At 37.2% G+C, this 25,662-nt stretch overlaps 2 protein-coding genes across 2 annotated transcripts in view; one reads left to right on the top strand and one right to left on the bottom strand.

Moving 5' to 3' along the window:
• Positions 1 to 1,374: 1,374 nt before the first annotated feature.
• prpf38a (pre-mRNA processing factor 38A) lies at positions 1,375 to 21,850 on the bottom strand. The gene is made up of 10 exons (XM_061976416.2): positions 21,612 to 21,850; positions 15,685 to 15,844; positions 13,940 to 14,061; positions 11,762 to 11,847; positions 11,580 to 11,687; positions 8,811 to 8,911; positions 8,650 to 8,676; positions 7,001 to 7,086; positions 3,217 to 3,265; positions 1,375 to 1,810 (listed from the first exon to the last, which is right to left on the bottom strand). Exons 1-10 carry the CDS (start codon positions 21,739 to 21,741, stop codon positions 1,765 to 1,767), a joined length of 915 nt encoding a protein of 304 aa, XP_061832400.1. The 5' UTR covers positions 21,742 to 21,850; the 3' UTR covers positions 1,375 to 1,764.
• A 1,857-nt stretch (positions 21,851 to 23,707) lies between these two features.
• orc1 (origin recognition complex, subunit 1) overlaps positions 23,708 to 25,662 on the top strand; it is a 33,644-nt gene continuing 31,689 nt past the window's right edge. Inside the window, exon 1 of the mRNA XM_061976073.1 lies at positions 23,708 to 23,941. Within this exon, the coding sequence (XP_061832057.1) occupies positions 23,853 to 23,941 (89 nt within the window). The 5' untranslated portion in view covers positions 23,708 to 23,852. The remainder of the gene's footprint in view (positions 23,942 to 25,662) is intronic.

Raw genomic sequence — 25,662 nt, 5'->3', positions numbered from 1 at the left:
AAGGAAGAATTTATAGAAAAATGACTGCAACTTTTTATAGTTTCCAAAATCATAGTTAAGAGATTATTGCTAAATGTTATGTGAGATTTTCGTTTGTATATGATACGAAAGCATTAAACAATTACACTTACATCGTTTACCGTTAATCATTAAACATATGTTTCGAGTGCAACTCGGCAGTGTTGTACAGTTCCAAAATAAGATATTAAAGTCAAAATTATTTCAACGCGTTCATTTGCTTATAAAAAGACAAAGTTTAGTGAAGTGGGCTATATGTGCTAAGCTAAGCTAACCTTTTGTTATTATTTGGGTCCTACGGCGGAGCTCCGCGGTGAGGCCAATGTTTAAGTTAAGCGATGACAAACTTGAATTTGTGAAGCGGGGCTAATATTACCAGTACGGAAGAATACGCCCTGCTCATAGTTGAGTACAAAAAACATAAATAAAAGGGTCAAACATGTGAATTTAACTTACGTTTCTTCTCGGCGGCCTCCTGGTGCAGCTGAGCGGAGTCTGCCTCATTTTGCTCCGTGTCCGCCATTGTTACGTTACTACACCAGCAGTGTGCGTACGCAATATTCGTAATGATGCACACAACTACGTCATCATTACGTTACTAAACCAGTAGTGTGTGTACGCAATGTTCGTAATGCTGCACACGACTACGTCATTATTTCGTAATTTTGTGTTTTTGACCAAAATTCATGTGTTAATCCGGTTTAGAGGGGCTTATTTAAAAACTTTTCAAATACAAAATATAACAAAAACACAGTTGGCCAGCTTATGTTACCATTAGTAGTTTAACAGGACATATTTATTTTAAAACGGTTTATATTTTTCATTAAAAAAAAAAAAAAGAGATTGGTGTTTACGGCTGCCACTCACCCGGTCTCCTCAACACGTACGCGCATGGAGCGCGGGCACACATGCAAACATAGTCCAAGAGAAGCAACAAACAATTTGCAGTCATGTTGTTGTTATGATAAAATACATTATGTACAATAAATGACATCTAATTACAGCAATCCAAATTGCTATCAATACTCAAAGCTCATTACGTACGTGTTACGTACGTAAATAGTGACGTCATACGTCCTGGAAGTGACATTGGATTCACGAATCGACTTACTGGCTGAGGGAAATGTAAACTCAAAAAAATCCAATATTTAACTCAAAATCCTTTAAATGCAGCTTTGTACCTGAACTTTTGACGGATGATTTTTTTTTTAAATTTGTAAAGTCCTGCCACACAGGTACAATATATTAAAAACGTGAAATAAATATTGAAATAATTGAGCAAACAATTAAATGTACTTTTACATCAAATACATTCAAAAAACATTTAATATCAATTATATCTAATTTAATGACACATTTAAGAAATCAAAATATTTAATTATGTTCCATTTGATTCAACATATTGCTCAGGTACTACCAACTACTCACTACTGTATAAAACATGAGTGATCCTTCTTTACTAATTGGAATGTACACATTTTTCTAGTCACCCTTTTTTCAGAAATACGGTAACACTTAATTTTCTTTCAGTGCCAGTATTTTCATTTGCATGCGTTCAAAAGTAACAATCAGTGACTTTAATCGTGAGAAAATGATACAGTATGAGCTCAAGTATCAACAAGACAGTTTGTAATCTGGCACATTAAGATACATCACACAGACAGTCCAATTCCAAGAACTCTCAATTGAAATTCAGTCACCGGTTAGTAGGTTTAAAAAAAATAATAATAAAAAAATTCAAATAAACTACTCCTTTCCTCTTCGACTCTTCTTGTGACTCTTTTTGGAACTCCTGTGGAAATAAAGCAAACAGATTTAAATGTGAATTTGACTAAAGATTGAGATATATAGATAATTACAGAGTAAGTTATAAAGATATATGGATAATTATAGAGTAAGTTATAGATACAGGGTAGAGATGTTAGATAAATGCTTTAAAATGTAATATCGGAAATTATCGGTATCGGTTTCAACCTCCCGATTTTCCCGGGAGACTCCCGGAACTTCAGTGCCCCTCCCGAAAATCTCTCGGGGCAACCAATCTCCCAATTTCCATCCGGACAACATTATTAGGGGCGTGCCTTAAAGGCACTACCTTTAGCATCCTCTACAACCTGTCGTCACGTCCGCTTTTCCTCCATACAAACAGCGTGCCGGCCCAGTCACATAATATCTACGGCTTTTACACACACATAAGTGAATGCATGCATACTTGGTCAAGAGCCATACAGGTCACACTGAGGGTGGCCGAATAAACAACTTTAACACTGTTACAAATATGCGCCACACTGTGAACCCACACCAAACAAGAATGACAAACACATTTCGGGAGAACATCCGTACCGTAACACAACATAAACACAACAGAACAAATACCCAGAACCCCTTGCAGCACTAACTCTTCCGGGACACTACAATATACACCCCCCACTACCACCAAACCCCCCCCCCGAATTTGGAGGTCTCAAGGTTGGCAAGTATGCTCTAGTATACTCTGGACTGAAGCTGTGTGCCTTCATTGTTTTTATAGCTGTTATTTTGAGGCATGTTTAAAAAAATAAATAAATAATGCACTTTATGAAAGTCAAAGTATAGTATTTCCCATAGTTGTAATGGGTGTTAGGATTATCTTAGGGAGAGCATGTCCCAAATTCCAAGCTGCTGTTTTGAGGCATGTTAAAAAAAAAAAAATGCACTTTGTGACTTCAATAATAAATATGGCAGTGCCATGTTGGCACTTTTTTTCCATAACTGGAGTTGAAGTTGTTCTCTTATTGTGGAAAACCTTGTTTTTGATTGATTGATTGATTGAAACTTGCATTAGTAGATTGCACAGTACAGTACATATTCCGTACAATTGACCACTAAATGGTAACACCCCAATAAGTTTTTCAACTTGTTTAAGTCGGGGTCCACGTTAATCAATTCATGGTAAAGTTACATTGTTTAATGCATCCAGCGGGGCATCACAACAAAATTAGGCATAATGTGTTAATTCCACGACTGTATATATCGGTATCGGTTGATATCGGAATCTGTCATTAAGAGTTGGACAATATTGGAATATCGGCAAAAAAGCCATTATCGGACATCCCTAATACAGGGATATAGAAAAAGTAAGTTATAAAGCTTTATGGATAGTTTTAAAGATATATACCATAGATAGATATAGACTAAGTAATTATAAAGTAAGTTTACCTCTCTGGGGACTTTGAGTGGCTGCGATGTCTGTGGCTTCTGTGGTGACCTGTTTCAAAAGAGAAAAAAAGACCAAAAATAATTCACCACCAATCGTCATTGTGTTCAAATTATTGCTGTCAAACAACTTATACAATTACGTTACGGTGTTCAGTAATTAATTATGCTTACCTACAAAATGCTGAGAAAAGCCTTTAAAGGGGAACATTATCACCAGACCTATGTAAGCGTCAATATATACCTTGATGTTGCAGAAAAAAAGACCATATATTTTTTTAACTGATTTCCGAACTCTAAATGGGTGAATTTTGGCGAATTAGATATTCGCTCTCGGAGCGATGACGTCACAACGTGACATCGCATCGGGAAGCAATCCGCCATTTTCTCAAACACCGGGTCAAAACAGCTCTGTTATTTTCCGTTTTTTCGACTGTTTTCCGTACCTTGGAGACATCATGCCTCGTCGGTGTGTTGTCGGAGGGTGTAACAACACGAACAGGGACGGATTCAAGTTGCACCAGTGGCCCAAAGATGCAAAAGTGGCAAGAAATTGGACGTTTGTTCCGCACACTTTACCGACGAAAGCTATGCTACAACAGAGATGGCAAGAATGTGTGGATATCCTGCGACACTCAAAGCAGATGCATTTCCAACGATAAAGTCAAAGAAATCTGCCGCCAGACCCCCATTGAATCTGCCGGAGTGTGCGAGCAATTCAGGGACAAAGGACCTCAGTAGCACGGCAAGCAAAGTTTGTTCCCGCAGACGAGCGAGCTAAACCCCCTGGATGTCTTGGCTCACACCGTCCCAAGATGATCAAGAGAAGAATATCGACCCCTTCCCTGGCCTGCTGACATGAGGGTATGTCTGCAGAATATATTAATTGATGAAAATTGGGCTGTCTGCACTCTCAAAGTGCATGTTGTTGCCAAATGTATTTCATATGCTGTAAACCTAGTTCATAGTTGTTAGTTTCCTTTAATGCCAAACAAACACATACCAATCGTTGGTTAGAAGGCGATCGCCAAATTCGTCCTCGCTTTCTCCCGTGTCGCTGGCTGTCGTGTCGCTGGCTGTCGTGTCGTTTTCGTCGGTTTCGCTTGCATACGGTTCAAACTGATATGGCTCAATAGCTTCAGTTTCTTCTTCAATTTCGTTTTCGCTACCTGCCTCCACACTACAACCATCCGTTTCAATACATTCGTAATCTGTTGAATCACTTAAGCCGCTGAAATCCGAGTCTGAATCCGAGCTAATGTCGCTATAGCTTGCTGTTCTTTCCGCCATGTTTGTTTGTGTTGGCTTCACTATGTGACGTCACAGGAAAATGGACAAGTGGCTAAAATCAGGCACTTCGAAGCTTTTTTTAGGGATATTGCGTGATGGGTAAAATTTTGAAAAAAACTTCAAAAAATATAATAAGCCACTGGGAACTGATTTTTAATAGTTTTAACAATTCTGAAATTGTGATAATGTTCCCCTTAAAATAGAACTATTTTCATTTAAATTAATTACAATACTATAAAAACAAAATAGTATATTTTTTGAACAGATGTAGTGTGTTTTATTTACTAAAATAAAACATCTGGTCAATATAAAGTGCTGAACAGTTTTCTGAGTAATAAGTATTGAATATTGAACTTGTGGCTTTTCCTCGTCCGCGCCTATCAATCTGAGTACCGTACTAGCATAGTTGAACAAATTGTGGTTTCAGACAACAGATTTAACAAATAAACGTCTTTATTTGTCACAATTTCAGGTTAGTCTTTGTAAAATATTTCCCATGGATTGGAGGAAATGTTGGCTTTGATCGACTTTCCACAGCTGTCACGTATGTCAATGTGCAACATAATTTGGTGTTTTAAACCTTATTAAACAACAGAACATGAACTTTTTTACGTACGGATTTTGGTTTCCTTTTGCCCGGCTGCAGGCGTGCGACTTATGACACACACAATTAACATTTTCCTCTATGTAAGTATGCTGTAATTTAAAAAACAGTTTAAAGTACATGTAATATCTCACTATATTGATACACTGTGTTATATAATAGTATAAAGTCAGCTTGATGTGACGCCATTTCTCAATAGCCCGTGTAATAAATAGATGAGTTACATAAAAAGGTAAATAAAATAAAGCATTGTCTACATTAAACACACTCCTCACACACCTTTAAAGTTTCTAATGAATATTTTACACTATTTGTTCGATATAATTCATCCTAGCGCCGCTATCTAAAGCCGTCAACATCACCAGCCAAGTCTCGTGACAGAGTGAGACCTCTTTTTCGCAGCGGGTACAAATGATCTTTGTGCCGCATGGCCTTAGTGTTGTTCATAGATATCACAGTGTTGCTGCTCACAGTTGAGCACAAGAAGAGGGCGGGGCAACTTGCAGGCATGTAACATTTGAAATTAAAAATTAGATTAACGTGGCTAAAAGATATTAATAAATTAATTTGATACCTCTTTTTGAAATATAAATTATAATTCTTAGAATTCCATATTTAATGTATACTTTAGACAATCTTAAAATAAATATGTATTTAAAGAGAAACTGCACTTTATTTTTGGATTTTCATTATAACCCTTATGTAAGACAAGAACATATATATGTTTTATTTTTTCTATGCATTCTAAGTCGTAAATAAATGCTAGCAAAAGTCAGCTAACAAAGTAGCCAACGGGAGTCGGTCTATTCTGCATTTTCGCACTCTAAAAACATCCAAAAGTCTCCATTAAGGTTTAATACACACCCTGTACATATATATGTAATGTAGTAACAGTCACATTCATAAGAATATGTAATATTTACGTATTTTGCTCATTTTACGCATACGGCGGTGTATTAATTTAACAGACGCATCACAACAAATGCTATTTCCATAAACAATAACAACTACTACTTGTGTCAGACTTCATGAGAGACAACAAAGACTACTTTAAGAAAAATTGTGATCCAGAACCTTATATTTTTTCAAACCTGAGTATACAGAGGATGACCTACCGGTACAAGTTTTTTTGTGATAAACCGATCCTTTTGGGAAACAGTAAGCATCATGTAAGAGAATTGTTAAGTGCTAAACAAGAAATAAAAACTACCATCATAATACAACAATCACTGTACAGTGTCTGATCTCACTAAGGTGCCAAATGATGGGACGTTGATATCTTCCCGTTTAGATGAAGAATTAATCATAATTCTCACCCAGGTAAAAAAAAAAAAAAAAGAGTTGTCGCAAGCAAGCGTCTTTTCGTGTCTTTTTTGTCTAAGTTGAATGTCAAAATTGACCAACTTCTTGGTTTATGGCTACATCCTTCTATCCAGATGAGAGGCATGATTTATAATCTAGAATGAACTGTTAACCAAGAGGCGATGCAGCATTTTACCGGCTCAATATGTCAATATAGCAGCATAAGCTAGTAAGCGCTCTGTGATTATAGCTTATAATACCAATATTGCTAATACTTGGTTGATATTCAGGTCTTGAGATTTAAATGGAATATCATTGGCATTTTTTTAAATGGTTATTTAGAGGGCGTAATAGAGAAGTTCCCATTGACTCTGTTGTTAGCTGATTTTTGCTAACATTTATTTACGATTTAGAATGCATAAAAAAGAAAAACATATGTGTTCTGTCTTACATAAGGATTGCGAATGATAGGCAAAAAAAAAAAAAGTGCAGTTCTCCTTTAAGAAGAGATAAATTATGTTTTCTTCATGGATTGTAAAACCTCTGAGGCAAACGTGTGCTTGTCCACTTTATAAACATCACGGAGCTTACCTGGAGATCGATGACGTCGTTCTCGAGACCGACTGCGGTGGCGACGGGGGCTTTTACTGCGATGGCGCTCTCTTCTAGGAGAAACGCTTTAAAAACATGATAGTGTTATTAATAATATTGTTATAAACCTCCAAGACAATTTGTGGACACCACTACACTGCAAAAACTGAAATCTAAGTAAGATGGAATATCTCAAATAAGGTTGATATTTGCTTATTTTTTGTCTGATAAGATAATTCTTCTCACTAAGCAGGTTTTATGTTAGAGTGTTTTGGTCCTAAATGATCTCAGTAAGATATTACAGCTTGTTGCTGAGATTTGATGACCTATATTGACTAAAACATGCTTGAAACTAGAATATCAACTGTTGCAAAGCTGTGTCATTAACACTCACAAGTATAAAACTGCTTTTTCAAAGTAATAATTTCTTATGTCAAGCATGAAATAAAAAATCATGACTTTGACACAATTGTGTCTCATAATTAAAAATTCTTCAAAATTACAATTACAAATTACAAAAATTGGCCAGGGGGCCGGGCTGTAAATATATATATACCGTATTTTTTGGACTATAAGTCGCAGTTTTTTTTCATAGTTTAGTGCGACTTATACTCAGGAGCGACTTATGTGTGAAATGATTAACACATTACCGTAAAATATCAAATAATATTATTTAGCTCATTCACGTAAGAGACTAGACGTATAAGATTTCATGGGATTTAGCGATTAGGAGTGACAGATTGTTTGGTAAACGTATAGCATGTTCTATATGTTATAGTTATTTGAATGACTCTTACCATAATATGTTACGTTAACATACCAGGCACGTTCTCAGTTGGTTATTTATGCCTCATATAACGTACACTTATTCAGCCTGTTGTTCACTATTCTTTATTTATTTTAAATTGCCTTTCAAATGTCTATTCTTGGTGTTGGGTTTTATCAAATAAATTTCCCCAAAAAATGCGACTTATACTCCGGTGCGATTTATATGTTTTTTTCCTTCTTTATTATGCATTTTCGGCCGGTGCGACTTATACTCCGAAAAATACAGTATGTATATATATATATATATATATATATTCCTTGCGCACTAATTGACTGAAAGAGCACGCACTTGGCGCGATGATGTCATGTTATTGATGGGAAAATGCATTTTTAGACCATATGCTTTGCCTGAGCGGCTCGGAGGCCCCGAGAGTAACAAGCGGTTGCCTTGTTGCCTTTCCATTAAGAAAAATAAACTAGTTTTTAGTATAAGTTTGCTGGTTTCAAGAAATGTAATGCCGAGCGCATATCACTATGTCAAGATAATGGCACTAGCATTTATTTAATTTAAGAATATTTTTCAAAATACTGAGAAAAAAGGTCTCATATTAGTTTTTTCTATCAAGAAAAGTGCACTTGTTATTAGTGAGAATATACTTATTTTAAAAGGTATTTTGGGGTTCATTGAGGTTAGCTAATTTTACTTGTTTTGGAAAGTCTTGACAAGCCAAATTTTCTTGTTCTATTGGCAGATAATTTTGCTTAGTTCAAGTAAAATACCCCTAATTTTTGTATTTTTTTCCCTTGTTTTTGAACACTGACTTTTTGTAGTGTAGGAATGTCTGCATTATTAATGTTTAATATGGGGAATTCACACACACCTTCGTCTCTTTGGAGATCGGCTCCTCCTAAAAGCAAAAAAACAAACAAAAAACACACACAAAATAGCTGAGTATTACAATACGGATTCACCTTCTTAATAGCTGCCAATAATAAAATAGTTGGATTAATAACTTTTTTTTGTCATAACTAAAAGACTGACCGTCTCGGTGAGCTCCGTTTATGACGAGGCGACTGGGAACGGCGAATTCTCTCCTCACGGTAACCACGTCTGTGAGGTTCAGGAGTGAGAACTCTCTCTGGCTGCAAGCAGAAATACAAAGTCAGTAAAGCCTAAATTCACTGTAGGAACCTAAATGCTGTTTAAGTTCATTTACATTTTATGGAAGGTGCTTTATGTTTATTCAGCCAAAAGGGGACTATTTACTTTATTTAAATAATACGAAAATGTATACGCTGAGATCATTATTCATGCGTTCGTTACGTCTCGTCTCGATTACTGTAACGTATTATTTTCGGGTCTCCCTATGTCTAGCATTAAAAGATTACAGTTGGTACAAAATGCGGCTGCTAGACTTTTGACAAGAACAAGGAAGTTTGATCATATTACGCCTATACTGGCTCACCTGCACTGGCTTCCTGTGCACTTAAGATGCGACTTTAAGGTTTTACTACTTACGTATAAAATACTACACGGTCTAGCTCCGTCCTATCTTGTCGATTGTATTGTACCATATGTCCCGGCAAGAAATCTGCGTTCAAAGAACTCTGGCTTATTAGTGATTCCCAGAGCCCAAAAAAAGTCTGCGGGCTGTAGAGCGTTTTCTATTCGGGCTCCAGCACTATGGAATGCCCTCCCGGTAACAGTTAGAGATGCTACCTCAGTAGAAACATTTAAGTCCCATCTCAAAACTCATTTGTATACTCTAGCCTTTGAATAGCCCCCCTTTTTTTAGACCAGTTGATCTGCCGTTTCTTTTCTTTTCTCCTCTGCTCCCCCCTATCCCTTGTGGAAGGGGAGACACACAGATCCGGTGGCCATGGATGGGGTGCTGGCTGTCCGGGGTCGGGACCCAGGGTGGACCGCTCGCCTGTATATCGGTTGGGTACATCTCTGCGCTGCTGACCCGTCTCCGCTCGGGATGGTTTCCTGCTGACCCCACTGTGGACTGGACTCTTACTGTTATGCTAGATCCACTATGGACTGGACTCTCACAATATTATGTTAGACCCACTCGACATCCATTGCATTCGGTCTCCCTAGAGGGGGGGGGTTACCCACATATGCGGTCCTCTCCAAGGTTTCTCATAGTCATTCACATCGACGTCCCACTGGGGTGAGTTTTTCCTTGCCCTTATGTGGGCTATACCGAGGATGTCGTTGTGGCTTGTGCAGCCCTTTGAGACACTTGTGATTTAGGGCTATATAAATAAACATTGATTGATTGATTGATTGATATATTGCATGCTTAGAATAATTATAAGGTACACTTTATTTGTAATTATTACATTTGTCTGAATAATTTGATGACGTACTATTTTATACTGCTTTAATACAGTGAAGCAGTGACGTGCAGTCACTAGAGGCAGGTGAGGCGGTGTACCTAATTCACAACTCCTCCAACACGAACATTATTGTTTTTGCACTTTTTGGCTTCTTATTAAATAACTTTTGTAACCTATTTTTATGGGCTTTCCTCTTTGTGATGTTAAGTTCCTGTTATGCGCTGTTATACAGTATATGCCTTGAGCTCTTATTTTGAAGGCGCTAAGAGCGGAAGTGATGAGACGGAGTGGAGCGGAAGTTTTTGAAAGAAGGTAAATAAAGTGGTCCTCGTGTAAACTGGAGCCTCCGTGTTTGTTATTTTGTAGTTTCATATAGTATAGGCGACATTTATAAACCCTCGGTTACACTTTTTTAAATCGATTCAATCTTGCACGTGGAAAGTTTAAGTGAGGGCTTTAGTTGATATAACACTCTCGTCAGGGGGTGCATTAATCCAGCACAACAGCGGCTCATGGACTTATTTTATAAGTAAAGGTAAGACCATAATAACGTTTGTTTTTAATTAAATGTGCTTTTTTGTGTGCTACAGTTTGTATGTGTAAAGTTAAAGTTAAGTTAAAGTACCAATGATTGTCACACACACACTAGGTGTAATGAAATTTGTCCTCTGCATTTGACCCATCCCCTTGATCACCCCCTGGGAGGTGAGGGGAGCAGTGGGCAGCAGCGGCGCCGCGCCCAGGTATAATTTTTGGTGATTTAATAACCCCCAATTCCAACCCTTGATGCTGAGTGCCAAGCAGGGAAGAATGCTGGTATGAGCTTTTAAACATAACCCGTTAACTGCTGCCAATCAAATGGTGAATAAGATACTCTTTAGGGTTCATATGTTTGTAAATCTGACTGTGATGAAGTCAGTGCCTCACCAGCCATCAACCTCACCGCACGTCACTGCAGTGAAGATTACGTAACTGTTTAATTGCATATATGGCGGAAGGATCTCTGTGGTAAGATGGTTTTGGACACAATGTATTGTGGGTAATGGCAGTCAGGTATCAAGCCACACAGTTTTTTGACCTTACTCTTACTTTTTGTAACTCTTTCTTACTGTAACAAACTTGCTTCATTTTGACATTCATTTGTTCCCACGTCGTTATTGTTTAACGTTTTTGAATGATTAAGTTCACAAGTAAACAATACAAAACGAAGAGGACCGTCTGGAGTTTTGTTTGTTGTTGCCTTGAATTGAAGTATTTGAATTACTAGTCTGTTCAAATGGAATGTCAAGTTTGGTATTAGTATCGGTTAAAATATAAACGATACCCATCCCTAGTAGCAGGTAGCTTTCCCCATTTAGTCTCCACTTGCTCTATGAGCATAGCTGAAACGTCGCGCCATTGATGTAGCAGGTAGGTCACCTTGTTGACGTATTCAAGCAAAAAAACATTGGAAGTGCAGCGCTACCCTCTCTTCTTCGTCCTCTTCCTCACTGCTCTCCATTTCATCGAGGTCTTCTTCAAGAGCACTGATACGTTGGTCTAACAACTCGGCCTCCTCAAGGACTTGTCTTTTCTGCGACACAAAAGGTTCAGCGGATACTGCAGTGCAACAAGTGGCGATATACAGTAAGGCACGCTTTAAGATACCTGAAGCCGGGGCAGGATGATGTCACACGCTCGCTCTTCGTGAAGAAGCTGGTTGATGAACTCATCCACGTGCATCAACTCAAACTCTGGAATGGAGACTTTTATTAGAAACGCCCACCACCTCATTCTTGCAATGGCATAATCTGATCTTTGTTATGTCATTTTGTTTCTCATGTTAATGGTAATGTCTACAATTGATCATATCTACTCTGTATTGCATGTAGAGGAGCGATTGCGTTCATTAAATGAACCCTATGTGTGAATCATTGAGACCACATAGTACACAAACACACACACATACTGGTTATCATTTGGAATGGGGGCCAAGTTTTTGATCACCACTTGTGGGGACCACCCTTTCTACAGGTTGTGGATGCATAAAAAAATGAGGTAAAATGGCCACTGCGCAGTTAGCTCTAGTCTTTAAATCTCTGGATTGATGAAGTAATGTGCTGATCATTCTTACTGGGGACCCTGGGGAAAAAGAGTTCATATGGTTCATGGGGACCAAATTTAAATAACTTTGCATAATACACACAAATTTGTATGTGACTACTGAGGACCATTTAAAAAAAATTAAAAAGTTCTAATTAAATATGACATGATGGTCAGAATACAGCACTACAGCTGTCCTCTTATAGGAACTTTCACCACTTAAATGTTAAAGCAAATCTTCTGTGACATTACTGAAAACTGCTATTTAGCAGTAATGAAGTTGTCTGCAACTCCAACTACCATATATAGAAGGATGGACAATTCTGAATGTGAATCATACTTTAAGGTAATAATGTTTTATAATCATACTGTATGAAAATGTCATCCTAAGGAACACTAAACCATATTTTGTTTTTGGAAAAATATATTAGTTTTAACTAAGGATGGATACCATACAGAATCACAGTACTATTAATGCCAGGATAACAAATGTTTCACTTTAAGAAAATTAATTTTCTTCTTTTACCAATATTTGAAACACGTAAACAAAGTAACCCAAATTTCCCTGTTGTGGGATCAATAAAGGATTATCTTATCTTACCTTAAACCACAGAAATAAAATACAAACTCATTTAAACTTTTATTTGTACTTTTTATTTTTAACAACATTGAACATAAAAAACTGTTCTACTTAACCAGTCTTGCTGATTATCTCTTAATCTACTATTTTACCTCTCCTTTTGCAGGCCGTAATGCGGTTGTACACATAGAACATTTGCTGTGCAAATGTCTCACACTCAAACTAACCAGTAAACATGTTTTATGGGCCAAAACTTAAAAATCACTTAGGCATCTTCAGAATGGATCTGACTAACATTTAAAAAGGTTTCCCTTTAGGGGACCTGTGTTTTTTTGTCCCCATACCGTCAGAGGTCCCCTAAAGGTGACTGTGTAAACAGAGCGATGTCCCCATTAAGTAAGCATTGTCAGAACACACGCAAACACTCGTGTATTTCTTACATTCTTGAGACCTCTGAAAAATGCCTACCTCTTTAGGACCACCCTTTCTAGATATATAAAGATTTGTATTTACAACATTAATAAGATATGCATACTATGCAAATATAAATATGGTCAGCTGTTAGTTATTTTTGTAATTTAAAAAATTTTTGTAATTGGTTTTTAATGTTCATTATTTAAGTTATTACAGTATGTCTCTATATTCATATTTTTTTCATTAATTTCAATTTCTTACACACACTTGTTATTACATATGTTGGCCAGAGGGGGAGCACCTCCATTTTTTACACACACTTGTTATTTCATATGTTGACCAGAGGGGGAGCACTTTTAAAACCGACACACAGTCAATTTGGAAAATCCCTCCTTTTTGGGACCACCCTAATTTTGATAGATTTCACCACCAGGGGTGCAAATGAGACATTCTCTATTAGATGCAATTGTTTTCCGTATTGGGACCATGATTTCGGTCCTAACTTGTTCACAGGTCCTAATATGGTAGGTACTTTTCCCTGTTGATGTCTCAAGAAGGGTAGAAATACAAGAACATGAACACACACACGCACACACACAAAATGTACACGTTTTATATACATATATATGAACTATTAGAATTTCTAATTGTGGTACTGAAAGCACATTGACATTACTACGGTCACTAGATGACAAATTAAATGAATCAGACAGATATCATGCAATACCGGTAATTAAAACATACGTTACCCCCGTTTCTGTTTTGCGTCTTGATTTTCCGGTAATCATTGTACAAGGGCTCCAGGTATTTGTAACAATCCACTGCCGTGCCCGTTAACCGCATGTACATGGCTCCAAGTAAACGAACATATCTGAAACCAAAAAAATTGAATTATGTTTTTTTTCTACATTTGCCATAATTCTCCAACGTCTCCATAAAACAATAGCTAATAGTGGAGTTTTGTCACTATTGCAGAAGCAGCAGCACGTCTGACTTAGTCTGGTTCTGTAGTAACAGGTGACAAAAAAAGTCATGTCAAGTGCAAAGTGTAGTAGAGAGATTATGGGGAACTGCACTTTTTTCCCCCATTATCAGCAATCCTTATGTGAAGCAAGAATGCATGTCTTTCCCTTTTCTGTGCGTTCTAAATAGTGAAAAACTGTTCATAAGAGGCAGCCAATATGGCAGGTAAAGTGAATATGATTTATTTCACCTATAAAAGTACTCCAGCACTGTTTTACAGTATATACGTTCTGTAAGTGTATGTGATGTAGTTAACAGGCACATTTCATGATAACATGTATTATTTACAGTATTTTGCTAAATTTAAGCATTACCGTAGCTTCTTTCCTGGGCACGTTGATTTCACACAGCATTGGTAGCGTATGTTGCTATGCGCTTAACCTTTCAAATAAAACAAAACCGTAACTGACAATGTTTGCTCTAACTGGGATGCCAACTGATGGGAAGGTTGTATCTTTCTTGAGTGGCTAATTTCAGAATAATCGCTACTCCTCAGATAAAATGTTGCAGTGTATCAAGCAGCGTGGACATTTTCAAAGTCGACCAAATAACCTTCTACTGTACAGGCAAAATGTGGGGATGGGTACAGAATGCGGTACTTTATTGGCACCGACTGAATCCCGGTGGTTCTCCCGGGCACCGATTTACGTAAAATCCAACGGTGACTTATTACGGTACCTGAGTTGCGCGTGAAGACTTACCACTTTGGCACTTAGCGATCACTCCAGCAGAACTAAGAACGGACTCAGCCAAATGACTTCTAGGTAATGTTGCAATTTTCAATGCCAACAAAGCAAATGACTAAAAAAAACGCTACAACGTAAGTTAATTAAGGCTTCAGTTTTCCAAAGATGTGCTGGTTTGATGCGAATATCCATTGCCATTCAACTAATAAGCATTAGCAGTTTTACATGGAGATTTCAATACTTTCAAATTAGTTACTGAAATCTACAACTTAGGCCTTGTTTACACTGCACACAAAATCAGATTTTTGTGCCCTCAAGTGACACAATTCAGATTTTTTTGCCAATCTAAACGCTCCAAATTGCTGTAAATCAGATCTTTTCGCATCAGATTTAGGCCACATCAGAAGGTAGTCCACATCCGGGTGGAATGTGATCTTTTCAAATGTGACTTCAGTCTAAACGCAATGCGACCTGTATGTGACTTTTTGTCAGCTTTGGGCGAGTTATGTCATTCGTGTGCACGGGGAATGATGCAGCCCACCAACAGATGAGGATACTTCATCGTAACATCCAGTTTTAGTGAGCAATTAACATTAAATTGTTTTTAATCGCTCCATTGCCGCAATAGATTATTCCTTTTACCTGCATTGTTAGCTGCCTCGTACTAGCAGTTTTTCACTATTTAAAACACATTAAAAAAGTCCAGTTCCACTTTAAGCGATGTCGCTAAACACCTCAACCCTCACATAAAAAAAGAAACAAATCAAACATTAGATTCTACTCACTTAAAGTCTTCGTTTTTGATGAACTCCACAATAATGTCTTTCTCGGGTTGGATCTGCAGCAGCTTCAGCAAAAGACAGATGAAGGGAGTGGGCTTGATGTTTCCACCAAACACTCCACCAACATATCTCAGTTCCATGGCTTTATCCACAACCAGCTCAGCTGTGGAATAACAAAAGGAAAAAGCAATGCATTAAATTCATTAAAGGGGAACATTATCACCAGACCTATGTAAGCGTCAATATATACCTTGATGTTGCAGAAAAAAAGACCATATATCTTTTTAACCGATTTCCGAACTCTAAATGGGTGAATTTTGGTGAATTAAACGCCTTTCTATTATTCGCTCTTGGAGCGATGACGTCACAACGTGACGTCACATCGGGAAGCAATCCGCCATTTTCTCAAACACCGAGTCAAATCAGCTCTGTTATTTTCCGTTTTTTCGACTTTTTTCCGTACCTTGGAGACATCATGCCTCGTCGGTGTGTTGTCGGAGGGTGTAACAACACGAACAGGGACGGATTCAAGTTGTACCAGTGGCCCAAAGATGCGAAAGTGGCAAGAAATTGGACGTTTGTTCCGCACACTTTACCGACGAAAGCTATGCTACGACAGAGATGGCAAGAATGTGTGGATATCCTGCGACACTTAAAGCAGATGCATTTCCAACGATAAAGTCAAAGAAATCTGCCGCCAGACCCCCATTGAATCTGCCGGAGTGTGTGAGCAATTCAGGGACAAAAGACCTCGGTAGCACGGCAAGCAATGGCGGCAGTTTGTTCCCGCAGACGAGCGAGCTAAACCCCCTGGATGTCTTGGCTCACACCGTCCCTTATGCCACCGAAGATGATCAAGAGAAGAATATCGACCCTAGATGCCCTGGCCTGCTGACATCAACTCCAAAACTGGACAGATCAGCTTTCAGGAAAAGAGAGCGGATGAGGGTATGTCTACAGAATATATTAATTGATGAAAATTGGGCTGTCTGCACTCTCAAAGTGCATGTTGTTGCCAAATGTATTTCATATGCTGTAAACCTAGTTCATAGTTGTTAGTTTCCTTTGATGCCAAACAAACATATACCAATCGTTGGTTAGAAGGCGATCGCCGAATTCGTCCTCGCTTTCTCCCGTGTCGCTGGCTGTCGTGTCGTTTTCGTCGGTTTCGCTTGCATACGGTTCAAACCGATATGGCTCAATAGTTTCAGTTTCTTCTTCAATTTCGTTTTCGCTACCTGCCTCCACACTACAACCATCCGTTTCAATACATGCGTAATCTGTTGAATCGCTTAAGCCGCTGAAATCCGAGTCTGAATCCGAGCTAATGTCGCTATAGCTTGCTGTTCTATGCGCCATGTTTGTTTGTGTTGGCATCACTATGTGACGTCACAGGAAAATTAACGGGTGTTTATAACGATGGTTAAAATCAGGCACTTTGAAGTTTTTTTTAGCGATATTGCGTGATGGGTAAAATTTTGAAAAAAACTTCTAAAAATAAAATAAGCCACTGGGAACTGATTTTTAATGGTTTTAACCCTTCTGAATTTGTGATAATGTTCCCCTTTAAATTAGGCACGCACCCCCAGATCCTGCCAGATATCAACTTAATTAGGGCCAGAGCGCCAAATCGCCTCGTTATCGTTCAAGAGGTTTTATATTTTTTGTGTCTTACATGTACCACCTTACAGAACTTTTCGTTTGATAGTCCTTCCCCTATGTAGCCAAGATGGTGACTATTGAGGGTGCAAAGTGATTGCACAGTGTAAAGTACAAAAGTGTACCAAATGAGACGCGGCATTGGAAAAAGAATAGGATTAAAGTAGCAGTACAATGAGAAAATATGTTGACTTTTTATTGACGCTATTATCATATAGTTCTGATTTATAAGACCAAAACACTTACAGAGTTTGCGAGGACATAGATATGATCAAAATATAAATTGTCATGGATATTCCCAAACCATTTTTGGGGATTTTGAGCATGACCCAAATTCAGCGGTGTGCTCCAGAGAGAAAGTAAATAATATCATGGCTGAAGCCAGAGATTTCTCGTCGTCTGTCCAGTTCTCGAGATATATCACTGGAATGTGAGGGGGAATTCCAGGAAAGCGAAACAGATCTCGAGATATATCACTGGAATGTGAGGGGGAATTCCAGGAAAGCGAAACAGAAATAAACGGGACATATGTGCATACTTGCCAACCCTCCCGATTTTCCCGGGAGACTCATGAACTTCAGTGCCCCTCACGAAAATCTCCCGGGGCAACCATTCTCCCGAATTTCTCCCGATTTCCACCCGGACAACAATAAAGGCACTGCCTTTAGCGTCCTCTACAACCTGAAAAGGAGATTATTATATATGTCTCCGTTATCCATAGGTTTATCTATAACCCATAAAGTAGGCAGGCACGGAGCTTTTTCTCAGCGTGTGTTTATTCCATCCGGCACGTTAATACACTGACGCACAACATCCGGATTCCCATCATGCATTGCTTCAAAACTACGGCAAGTAGTAATGTCCAAAAACATCACAGAGACGAAGCAGAAGAACGAAGAAGAGACATGGCGACGACGAGTAAGAAGAAGAAGTACGCTTGCAAGTTCCAAAATGATTGGAAAAGATCATTTCAGTTCATCCAGGACAGCTGGAAGGGGAAGGGGTATGCTGCCTGCACATTTTGTAGATCAGACTTCTCCATTGAACACGGTGGCCGAACGGATATACTCATTCATGAACAAATTATTTATTTATTTATAAATATATATATATATATATATATATATATATATATATATATATATATATATATATATATATATAAGAAATACTTGAAAATATATACACCCCCCATCTCCTGAATTCGGAGGTCTCAAGGTTGGCAAGTATGCATATGTGGGAGGCACATTCGTAACAACATGTAATATTTACGTATTTTGGTCATTTTAAGCATTCTGGTGGGTTATTAATTTGGAGGACGGAGGTTTGCCGACATTGTTCAGCAGCAGTAGGTATGCTTCCGACAACACGTCAAACATGCTAACTAACCCATTTGAAGCGTCACCACCGCATTCAAGCAGCCCCTCCTCGGCGAGTCAGGCAGGGCTAAAGCAATAACAAATGTTTTTATAGCAGCAGATTTAAGACCATATTGCATTAAAAAATAGATTTTGACCCACTTCTATGGTGGAAGAACAATAAGCCCATATATCCTCTTACTGCCAAGTTAGCCAGGCTGGGGCTGAGTTGACTTGAAACTGTTTAATGTTGCACTTTTTATATGTAGAAGAAAAGTTTTGTCATTTTATTTAATCTGAGCAACATTTTGAGGCAGTTTAATGTTGATTAACGTGGACCCCAACTTAAACAAGTTGAAAAACTTATTCGGATACTACCATTTAGTGGTCAATTGTACGGAATATATACTATACTGTGCAATCTACTAATAAAAGTCTCAATCAATCAATCAAAAAAAGCACTTTATATGTAGAAAGGTTTTGTTAAGAAACCATTCTGAGCCTTATCTTGTTTAGTTTTTATTTTATATATGTTGACCACATTAACCCTGGCAATGGACCCTTTGTGTATATGTTATGCCATTTAGGGATGTCCGATATTTGCCTAAAAATGCGTATCGGCAAGGCACGGGAAAATGCCGATCCAGATCCCGTTTAAAAAAAAAAAAACTCTGGTCCAGGTTTTCCAACGCACTGATTTAAATAATACATTCCACTTTTCTGCTGCTCCCTAATTTCCGTTCCGCATTTTCCAGCACACCTTCAACACATCCACAGGTCTGTAGATTCTCACGCAGTTGCTTTTAGCTGCTGGCATTACACAACAGGCTCTTCTCATTCTTTCCTGTGTCTCCCTCTCACAGACAGCAAGCGCACCTTCTTACACACGTTACATACTGTCACGTCATACGTCACATACGTATACGCCCTCCCCGAGCAGAGAGGTGGCAGCATGGCTAACGTTAGCTGTGATGCTAGCGCAGCCGTGCGAGCAATGTTCCCTCTAAAAGGTGCGCGCCTGTGCAATTACGCACTGCTCAAGCGTCCTCTGCGCACAGCAAATCTATGCCACGCACAAAATCAAATAAAAAAATAAGCGCATAACAATTTTCGACACACGGACACGACAAAGAAAGCCGTTTTTGTCATCATTGTTCAAATTTTGTAACGTCTGTCGAGACGCTTATCTCCATTCGGTGCTACACGCCCAAACCATCAAAATGCCGAGGCAAACATTTCCAAATCAACACCGTATGAAAAAAATAGTGATTTTTTTAGTTGTGATTTCCTTCTCTGCATGAAAGTTTAAAATGAGCATATATTAATGCAGTATGAAGAAGAATGTTTTAATGTAGACACATAGAATCATCATACTGCTGTGATTATATGCATCAAGTGTTCATTCAAGGCTAAGGCAAAATATCGAGATATATATCGTGTATCGCAATGTGGCCTTAAAATATCGCAATATTAAAAAAAGGCCATATCGCCCAGCCCTAGTTCAATGATGCCATTTCTGTTTGTCATGTATAATTTTGTCTATTTTGTGTTTATCCTTGAATAAACAGGTCAGTTTCTTGTTACCAACCATTGTGTATTATTCAAACTCACCTAATTCAGCTGGCTAGTTGTTATCAAGAGTACTAAAACCCTTTTCAACATGATTCTGACAACTAAGTAGGCTAAATAACTTTAAACTTTAATACATGCTCGGATAGGCCAGTATCGGTATCGGATCGGAAGTGCAAAAACAATATCGGTATCAGATCGGAAGTGCAAAAACCTGAATCGGGACATCCCTAATGCCATTGTTTACAAATTTGGTAAATAAATAACCAAAAAATGTATATTTTGTTGTGAAAATGAACCGAACCGTGACCTCTAAACCGAGGTAAGTACCGAACCGAAATTTTTGTGTACTGTTACACCCCTACTAATTACATATTACAAAACTGTTGTATTACTCATTCACGGATGTCATTTTACAATAAAAAAGTTGGTAAATGAATGTATATATATTTGTAAACGCTCTGAAGTGGGAAAGGGGTAGGGAACCTACGGCTCTCGAGCCAGATGTGGCTCTTTTGATGACTGCATCTGGCTCTCAGGTAAATCTTAGCTGACACTGCTTAACCCGATAAGTAATGAATAATTCCACTGGTAATCACAGTGTTAAAAATAACGTTCAAAATATAAAACATTCTCATGCATTTTAATCCATCCATCCGTTTTCTACCACACCTGTTCAAGAAGTGGCATTAATGGTTAGAAGTATTTTATTTATTATTGGCTAGCTTCAGAATAACAATGTTATTAAAAAAGAATAAGAGACTTATTATACTCTAAAAATGTTGGTCTTACTTAAAAATGCACGCATTTAGTTGTGTTCAGTGTTAAAAACATTATAAGGCTCTCACGGAAATACATTTGAAAATATTTGGCTTTCATGGCTCTCTCAGTTAAAAAGGTTCCCGACCCCTGGGGTAGGATTAAGTAAGCTTTGCTTCTTCCTACTCCTTTTCGGACATGATGTAAACAGAAATGATATGAAATTGTGTGATGTATTATGCTGTAAGTGTGTTCATGTTCCAAATAAGAAAGTCACAGGAAAATAGCTCACATACCAAAACTGATGCAAAAAATAAGAATGAATGTATTCAATAGATGTAAATTACAGGCAGATGTTAACAATATATTTAGGAATAGTTTCTTATGGTGGAAATACACGTGTGGCGGGCGTGGGGGGGTCTGATTCATTCATTTTATTGATAACATGAATACTTTGGTCAAGACCGCGTATATTTAATAAGTTAGTTTGAAATTGAAACTGAAAATTATCACACATATTAATAGTCACATTTAAAAATACTAGGTATTACGAACGTTAGCATAGCATGAAAACATGCGACTTACCTGTCAGACCGAAGCATTCTTCTTTCCAGTACTTCGACTCATAGATTCTGGTCCTGATAATCTTCTCCACTAAATACTGTGGATTAGTACCGTGGATGCTGGTTGCATCTTTTACTGTTCTGTTGGCCATTCGTCTTCTTGTCCTTCTTTCTACCTTTTCTTTCTCGAGTATACTTTTTTTTCGTCTTTTTCTTCTTCTACTACTACGCTTTCTTCTTCGTCGTGTATGGGCAGTAGGCAAGTAATTTAGTGTACATTACTGCCCCCTGTCGGTAAGGAGTGTGATTTAGGCTCAAACACCGAGTTGAAGACATTTTAAAATAAAACATATCTATTAAAAACGACCTAGTTTCAACTGAAATATAACTCCAAGAGAGGAAAATAATAGATTAGTTACTTTCAATTACTTTTCGTTTTGCTTATTAAACAATACAATTACTCTTAAACTATAGTTGAGGAAAAACTAAATAAAAAGGCATAACATTGTTCTTTTTTATTATTATTTTTTTTTTGTATTTACTTCTAACAGTGAAATCAATTTCCAAATACAATCCATTATTTAAGTTTTGGTGCATTTTATATATATATATATATATATATATATATATATATATATATATATATATCCATCCATCCATTTTCTACCGCTTATTCCCTTTGGGGTCGCGGGGGCGCTGGAGCCTATCTCAGCTACATATATATACATATATATATTATTTTTTTATACACTGTAGCACTTTGAGGTTGTTTACTCAATGTAAAGTGCTTTTTACAAATAAAATCTATTATTATTATTATTATTATGTTAAGTCACACGAGTTAATGATTGTTTAAAACAAAAATAAATGGTGGGGAAAGGATATTAAGGTGTTATTGACAATAAGTCGGGGGGAAAAAAAGGGCATAAGTTCGAATAACATAATTTTTAAAGGTGAAATGCACAATAATGCCATATATATATATATATATATATATATACATATATATATACATACACACATTATATATATATATATATATATATATATATATATATATATATATATATATATATATATGTATACATATATGTGTGTGTATATGTATATATATATATATATATATATATATATATATATATATATATATATATATATATATATATAGTGTATATGTATGCATGTATGTATGAATGTGTGTCTGTGTGTGGACCCTTCGTAATTTAAAAAAGTTGTATAATCAACAATTTTAAGGAATTAAAAATTATTCCGATTTCACAAATAATATATTATACTGTATGGGCCATTACATTTTTCTTTGAGATTTTCTGTCTTTTTTTTGGACAGTTAGATTTAATATAATAGTAGGTGGTAGATTACTAATGATTACACATTTCTCAATTTACATTTTTGTTTATAAATTAACAAATATTTCCATCCATCCATCCATTTTTTAAAATGGAATTGTAATGCAAATAAAACACTGCTATTTTTTTTTATAGTCGCTTGATTTTGCTTTAAAATAGATTTTTTTATTCTTGGTTGTCTGATTCGAGGGCAATATTTTTCTTATTCCCCTTTGTATTGTTATTTTGTTATTAGCAAATGATGTGACACTCAATACATTTTTTTTGCAATGGGTGCACTAACGTCGGACTTTTGACACACCTGTCAAATCAAATAATTTGTTACAGAATATATCTCAAGTGTAGCTTTTCCCCTGAGTTAATTAAACATTAAACTGTATGCATTCTGGTCTTTCTAACAGTTTTCCCATTTCCGGTACGTACTTTTGGCAATGCATGAGCAATCGTGTATACTTGTTCAGCTTTTTATTGGATGTATACTATTGATGATGTGAAATATTCCATACAATACACAACAAAGTAACAATATACAATAACGATTAAATCAAGTTAAATCAGGTTCACTGGGATTTTATTGTGAAATGACATGAGTCACTTCCGCTACCCGAAAGCCCATGTTTTAAGGCATCAATTGTGCCTCTAAAGACACAAAATGCAAAGCTTTACATGACAGTTAAATATTCAATACATTCAAAATATACAAATAAAATTATAAAAATAATGCCGAGAAACGTCCATCCAGGCCATCACGTTACCGGAAATGACGACATTTTCGCGGGAAATGTCTTCCACAGAAAGCACACTCTTGAGAAAACGTGCCGCGTCACCACGGTGGTCTCGTCCCAAACTCCTTTAATTTAAATCTACGTTGTTTTTAGTTTTATTGGTGAGCCAGGATGAAGACTAGACTGCGAGTCAGACGAGTTTACAAGTGGAAAGGACAACCTCTGCACTTCGATAGGAAGCTGAAAAACTTTGAATATGGGTAAGATCTTCTCACACAAAACACGAGCAAACACGATAAACCATGCAAACGTTTAGTGTACGACATTCATCCAGATATATAATGCCTATATATGACATTATTGTGCATTTAACCTTTAAAAATTATGTTATTCGAACTTATGCCCTTTTTTTCCCGTTTGTTTAACTTTACTTATTGTCAATAACACCTTAATATCCTTTCCCCACCATTTATTTTTGTTTTAAACAATCAATAACTCGTGTGACTTAACATAATAATACTAATAGATTGTATTTGTAAAAAGCACTTTACATTGAGAAACAACCTCAAAGTGCTACAGTGTATTAAAAAAATAAAATGATAATAATCAATAAATATAAATAAAATCTAGAACAGCTAAATAGCTAGAACTAGTATGCATATATCTAAAAAAAAAAAGCTTTTTTTTAATAGAAGGGTTTTTAAGCCTTTTTTTAAAAGCATCCACAGTCTGTGGTGCCTTCAGGTGGTCAGGGAGAGCGTTCCACATACTGGGAGCGGCGGAGCAGAAAGCCCGATCTCCCATTGTTTGTAGCTTTGTCCTCTGAGGTTGGAGGAGGTTAGCCTGTCCTGAGCGGAGGTGTCGTGTGGAGGATTTGGGAGTGAGTAGTTCTTTGAGGTAGAGGGGGGCATTTCCATGGAGGCACTGGTGGGTTAGCAGGGAGACTTAACAGTATTTAAACCCAAAATAAGCCACAACACTATAAACAAGTGTTAAGAGCATTGAATTGAACTCTTTAAGTCCCTGATTGACACGGAGTGTAAATAACATTTAGTTGTCACGTGACAGTCATGTGACTGTCCCAGGAAATGGCTTCCCCAAAATGGCAGGTAAAATAGCTTAATCTTATTTTTTTCCCCCATTAAAGCTAATTTTAAATAAAAATAATGAACAATTATAATCCTTTAACCCTTGTGTAATGTTCATATTGTTGTTACTCAGCCAGCGTTTGTGGGTCTGATGGACCCGTTGCATTTTGTGGCTTTTAAAGCCTCACAATCAAACACTTTTATATTAAAATACTGAACAGATGTTTACCTTATCTCAATAAACATCTGTTCAGTATTTTAACATAAAAGTGTTTGATTGTGAGGCGTTAAAAGCCACAAAATGCAACGGGTCCATCAGACCCACAAACGCTGGTTGAGTAACAACAATATGAACGTTGCACGGAAAATTTCTCTGCCAGTTTCTGCATCCCACAGGGATTCTTCTTTTGTGTTTCTGCACCTGCGGTTCCCACACAAGGTTGCAACATTGTTTGTCAACCCTGTCTGCTCTCATTTTCTCGCACATTTGACCCTCTGATGTTCTGTGTACCTACACTCTGTCCTCCTCCTGTCTAGGCCTGCTCTGTATGTATGTATGTATGTATGTGTGTGTGTGTGTGTGTGTGTGTGTGTGTGTGTGTGTGTGTGTGTGTGTGTGTGTGTGTGTGTGTGTGTGTGTGTGTGTGTGTGTGGGTCCAGTGGACCCGGACATCTTATATGTAATAGAAATGTGTAGGGGGGGTGTATGGTGTGTGGTCATTAAATATGTATTCTGATATATGTTCTTCACAGAAAATGAGACAAGGTCAGTGAGTCTCAGTTTGAAAAATTTATTAATTGTATCATTTTTTTCTCTGAATTCATAGAAAACAAGCTAGGAAAATATCGCTATAGGATTTATTTTTTTTTAGCCTCAAAATTGCCTGATAACA

This window comes from Nerophis lumbriciformis, linkage group LG14 (assembly GCF_033978685.3).
Source record: "Nerophis lumbriciformis linkage group LG14, RoL_Nlum_v2.1, whole genome shotgun sequence".
NCBI classification, from domain to species: Eukaryota; Metazoa; Chordata; class Actinopteri; order Syngnathiformes; family Syngnathidae; genus Nerophis; species Nerophis lumbriciformis.
The sequence above is the reverse complement of the archived record's forward strand: the minus strand, read 5'-3'. Positions and strand labels throughout refer to the sequence as shown.

Excerpts from the sequence above, each read along its gene's own strand:
- prpf38a (XM_061976416.2), bottom strand. The coding sequence starts at position 21,741 with ATGGCCAACAGAACAGTAAAAGATGCAACCAGCATCCACGGTACTAAT. Across the intron at positions 15,845-21,611 it reads AGAATGCTTCGGTCTGACAG|CTGAGCTGGTTGTGGATAAA; the intron begins GTAAGTCGCATG and ends GTTATTCCACAG. Across the intron at positions 7,087-8,649 it reads CGATCTCCAAAGAGACGAAG|CGTTTCTCCTAGAAGAGAGC; the intron begins GTGTGTGTGAAT and ends ATGTTTTTAAAG.